Here is a 5,104-nt window from a genome sequence, read left to right as displayed (position 1 = left end):
TGAACTCATACAGTGTGTGTCCTTTTGTGTCTGGCTTATTTCATTTAGCATGATGTCCACAAGGTTCATCCATGTTGTGACATGTGTCAGGAGTTCATTGCTTTTTAAGGCCAAATAATATTCCACTGTATGTACAAACCACATTTTGTTCATTCATCTGTTGACAGACACGTATTTCACCTTTTGGCTACTGTGAATAGCGCTGCTGTGGACATGGCTGTGCAAACATCTCTTTGAGACCTGCTTTCACTTCTTTTGAGTGTATAACCAGAAATGGAATTGCTGGATCATATGTTAATTCTTTAACTTTCGAGTGGCACCTATTTTTAAGTATTTTTTCACTCTGTTGACTTGGTTGTAGTGACGCAACTGCTAAATGGTGTGAATTGCTGGATCATATGTTAATTCTTTAACTTTCGAGTGGCACCTATTTTTAAGTATTTTTTGACTCTGTTGACTTGGTTGTAGTGACGCAACTGCTAAATGGTGTGTCTGTTCACAGTGGTATTTTTCTTTTCAGGTTTATTAATAGTGTCTTTTTTTTCAGGTTTATTAATAGTGGTATTTTATTCACAAGTGCTCAGAGGACATACTAAGATGTAGGGTCGCTGATCATGACAAGGTCCTCTCTGTTGGTTGGTGGGCAGAGAGGGCCCCCGCCACATACTGACTGGCCCAGAGGTGGGCTTCGATTCCCACCAGGGCAGTGAGTCCTTAAATGGAAATTTGGGGGTTGGACCTGAGAGCAAATCAGGCCATTCATTCTCTTGAAGGGGCAAAACCTGGGAGCCATGTTTTCTCCTCCAAGGAGGAAGTCTGTCTGCAGCAATAGAAAAAACGAGGATGCTGATGGAGGGGCAAAGAAGGCTGGCCTCACTGGCTCTGGGTCCCCAGCTCTGATGCTTCTGAGCCTGGCCACAGCCTGGCCCTTCCTACCACACGGCAAGTCAACCCTTTCTGGATTACACACCCCAGTGTCCTTCTGTAAAATTGATTTCTTGCTTAAGCTATTTCAAGTTGCATTTCTGCTGTTTGCAAATAAACAGTCCTAACTAATTTTAGAAATGAAAACTATGTTAACACTTAAAATTAAGCATGGGCTTTCCCCTGTGGCCTCTGCCTGGGCTGGTGCACCCAGCGAAGCTCTGGACACTTGCAGAGTGGCCAGCTGTGGATCTGGGGCAGATGCACCCCCAGGTTTACCTAGTGCGAAGTTATTTGAATCACACCTTGGAAACAGAAGAAAGTTCTAGGTAAACACTTATCACTCAGGATGATTCTGGAGCTTGTCCAATAGAGCTGTCTTAATTGCTGCTTCTGTAAAGAGCGACATCGTAGTTTCCACAGGAGGAAATGGATAACTTGAAAGTAGGGCATCCTTCACCCTTCTGAAGAGAGGAAATACCGGCAGGCGGATGGTCTGTGTGTGGGGTTTTCAGGTGCCTTCCCCTGATTGAGAAGCCTGCCTCCATCAGAACCTCAGATGTTTGGCAGCCCTGAAGTCAACAAGATGGCAGAATGGGATGGTCCAGTGCTTGTCTCCTCACAGAAACAACAATTTGAACAACTATCGATACATGTAAATAACTTAGGAGGAAATCAGCTGGCTACTATGGGGATCCAAACCTGTGACCTTGGTGTTAAAAGGCCGAGCCTGTTAGGTCAGCTAGCTGGCCAACACAAACATACCTTCTAATGGCTCCGTTTTTCATATATCGAATAGGATGGTAATAGTAGCTGCCTTTCAGGGGTATTTTATTTTATTTTTTGGCAGCTGGCCAGTCTTTCAGGGTTATTGTAAAATTATGTGTAAACTTACTTGGGCCGGCCCGTGGCTCACTTGGGAGAGCGTGGTGCTGACAACACCAAGTCAAGGGTGAAGATCCCTTTACTGGTCATCACTAAAAAAGAAAATAACAAAAAACTTACTGAACGCTCAGGGAATGCATATTGCATTTCCCACCTGTAGTGGATTGAATTATGTCCCCCAAAACTCCTTGAAGCTTGAATTCTGTCCCCTAGGTTTTGTGTATTAGAAACTTAGTCCCCACTGCGACTGTTAAGAGGGTGGGAAATCCTATTATGGTAACTGAAAGTTGGAGCCTTGAAGAGGTGATTGGATTGTAGGACCCTGCAGTAGTGAATGGATTAACAATGGTGGTCAGGGGTGTGGTTCTGAGGGCTTTAAAAGAAGAGGAGAGTCTGTCTCTCTCTCTCTCTGCTTCCACCATTTTGCAATGTGAGACCCCTGGGTCACTGTCGCCACCACCAGATGGACTTTGGACTTTCCAGCCTCAGAAACGGTGAGCAATAAATTTTGCTTTTCTTTATAAATTACCTAGTTTCAAGTATTTTGTTATAAGCAACAGAAATGGACTAATACAGCACCCCTTAGTAAGCACTCCATAATTGTTATTAATCATCATTAATGGTGGTGGAAACTCCCCGGCCCTCCATTCACTGAGTCCCGTGGGAGTGGCTCAGGAGAGTGGCAGCCAGATTAGGTCTCCAGACTCGATTCCCTTAATGCTCCCCGCTGATCTGAAAACAGGAGCTCGAATCCTGGCACGGCACAGGGATCGTGGACCGGTATGTCAGTCGCAAAGCTGTTTTTCATTCAGTCAAGCTCAACGAACGGCGGCGGTGGTCTTTCCGAGGCAATGACTAGCTGTCTGCAGCCCCAACAACACTCCTGCGTGGAACTCTGAGACTAGAAACCAGCCAAAACGGTGTCAGTTTCCCCTGTGGCCCCACTCTCTGGTGCTTCCAACCATTCCTCAGCAAACAATAAAAATAACCAGAGAGGGAAAAAAAAAATTAAACATGGAAGAAAAAAGAAAAATGCCCCCTTCACTTCCACCCCTCCCCCCTCCAAACCCCACTAATACTAGATATTACATGCGTTACTAGGCTCAGTTTAACTTCCAGCAACAGAAAATCCACCCAGAGGTGGCTACGGCAACAGAGAACTGCTGTGTCACATGGCAGAAGGCATGGGAGGCATGACCCATGGCGGGTGCCCCGTCCTAGGCCACACCTACGCTGGTCACAGCCAGGGGACCGGCAGGAACACAGGGATGGCTCAGACCAGCAGTTTTCAAATTGTGGCCCATGGACCCCATGGGTCTCTGAGACCCTTTCATGATCAAATCGGATAAGGTCCCACCCTAATGACCCACCCATCTTAACCCATGATCACACCTGCAAAGACCCTATTTTCAAATAAGATCACATTCATTTCAGCACATATTTCTGGCGACCCCATTCAACCTACAGAACATCACTTAGTACATAGTGAACACATCTTTCTCCAGTTTTTCACTATTACAGACATGAGAATAAACAATGCCTATTATTTCAAAATACAGAAGGAAGCTTGACATAGTTAATAAAATTGTAAACGCACACCATGGTTCCCATTCTTGCAGAGGACTTTTGACATCGTGTGGTTCAGGGGCTGGTCCTAACTCCACTTGAAAGAGATCAGGTATGCGAAGACGAGGACTTTGCCTGGTGATGGAAACGGAAGACCCTGGCCTGGCCTCCAGAAACTGTTTCTCTTGAGAGCCGCTGGAGGCCTGGTCCCATCTTTACAAAAACCAACTGTAGGACTTTCATTGCAGGGAATTCTTTAGAATCTCTGGAGCCCTGAGGAAGGCGAGTGTTGAGAAGCACGACTGACAGTCGAGGGTCCGGCAAAGGTCCAGATGACCCTCTAGCCCCGTTTCCTCCAGCGTGTCTACACAGCCTGCACCTTCTGATATTTTAACCATGGAGAGGCATCAGCAAGCGCTCCTGCCGTTCCTTCTGTTTCCCTGGCGTGGCTCCTGCCAGCCGAGGCCTGGTCTTCAGAGCAGCCCCAGGACAAGGGCAGACGTCCAGGGAGGAGATTTCACCCTGGCCACAGGGAGGAATTTTCCAATGAGCAGAGGTGGAGGGGGCTGAAGGCCTGGCCTTGAGTTGGACAAAAGTTGGTTAGTGGTGTCCAGATTCCTCCACTTTCTTTTTTTTTTTTAAAGATGACCGGTAAGGGGATCTTAACCCTTGACTTGGTGTTGTCAGCACCACACTCACCCAGTGAGCAAACCGGCCATCCCTATATGGGATCCGAACCCGTGGCCTTGGTGTTATCGGCACTGCACTCTCCCGAGTGAGCCACGGGCCAGCCCCCAGATTCCTCCACTTTCTACCTGGACTTGACACATTTATTGGAATTGGGGAGGAAGCCCACAAGCAACTGTCCTCAGGAAGCTGGGGGCTCTGGTGGTTTCACAAACCCTCTCTTTGGCTTGTGAAACATCTCTGGCGAGAGCACCGTTTGGTGGGCCTTGTCCCTGGGCAAGAAGATGGACATCCACATGTGGAAACAGTGCTCTCCTGGTGTGGTTATTTTTATGTGGCCCTTCAGGTGGCAGTCGTCATGTTCTAGCCAAGACAAGACCAGCTAGGAGGTGACCACCCTGAGGTCGTAAGGCCAAGAACCATGGGGACGTGGGGACGTGAGAACCTCCCCCATCCTTCTCTCTGGGAGGTGGTCTGGCCATCCCTCCCACGCCACAGCTGGGAGCACTGCTGGGCCAGCAGACGCTGAGATGGGCTTCCCAGACGTGCAGGGTGAGTGGGCCAAGCAGGTATCCCCCTAGCCAAGTGACCCTCAGCGGACTCACAGCTGGTGGGATGCTGGCACTGACGATCAGGGTTTTTTCATTTTGGGGGTGGGTGGGAGTGGAGACAAAATTCCACCTTGCATTTTCCTACCTTCTTCTGACCTTTTTTTTTTCATAATAGCAGCCTCACCAGAACCTAAATCTACTAACCGCAGTAGATGCTGTAAGCTAAACTAGCATTCCGAAGTAAGCACGTTCTCAGGTCTAAGTGAACGCAAATGACAGAGACGAAGACCTTGACTCCAGCCGCTTTTGTCACACTTCTTCCACTCCCTCTTCTCCCCCGCCCCCCCCAAAGCCGGAATGGGGCCTAAAGGGTTCCCTACACCTCTGCAGCGGGCCCTCCCCGAGGCAGGGTGGAGCGGACGCAGCGGCGGACGCCGGGTCTTCAGCGTGTTCGAAGACGACGCTCCGGGGTGGCGTCTCCCGCAGGGAGC

General features: G+C 48.7%; 1 protein-coding gene across 1 annotated transcript in view; it reads left to right on the top strand.

The window, feature by feature from the left end:
• The first annotated feature begins 4,970 nt into the window (after positions 1 to 4,970).
• RAB40B (RAB40B, member RAS oncogene family) overlaps positions 4,971 to 5,104 on the top strand; it is a 43,044-nt gene continuing 42,910 nt past the window's right edge. Inside the window, exon 1 of the mRNA XM_008586788.1 lies at positions 4,971 to 5,083. Within this exon, the coding sequence (XP_008585010.1) occupies positions 4,971 to 5,083 (113 nt within the window). The remainder of the gene's footprint in view (positions 5,084 to 5,104) is intronic.

Source organism: Galeopterus variegatus, unplaced genomic scaffold (assembly GCF_000696425.1).
Source record: "Galeopterus variegatus unplaced genomic scaffold, G_variegatus-3.0.2 Scaffold4118, whole genome shotgun sequence".
In the NCBI taxonomy this organism is placed as follows: domain Eukaryota; kingdom Metazoa; phylum Chordata; class Mammalia; order Dermoptera; family Cynocephalidae; genus Galeopterus; species Galeopterus variegatus.
The sequence above is the reverse complement of the archived record's forward strand: the minus strand, read 5'-3'. Positions and strand labels throughout refer to the sequence as shown.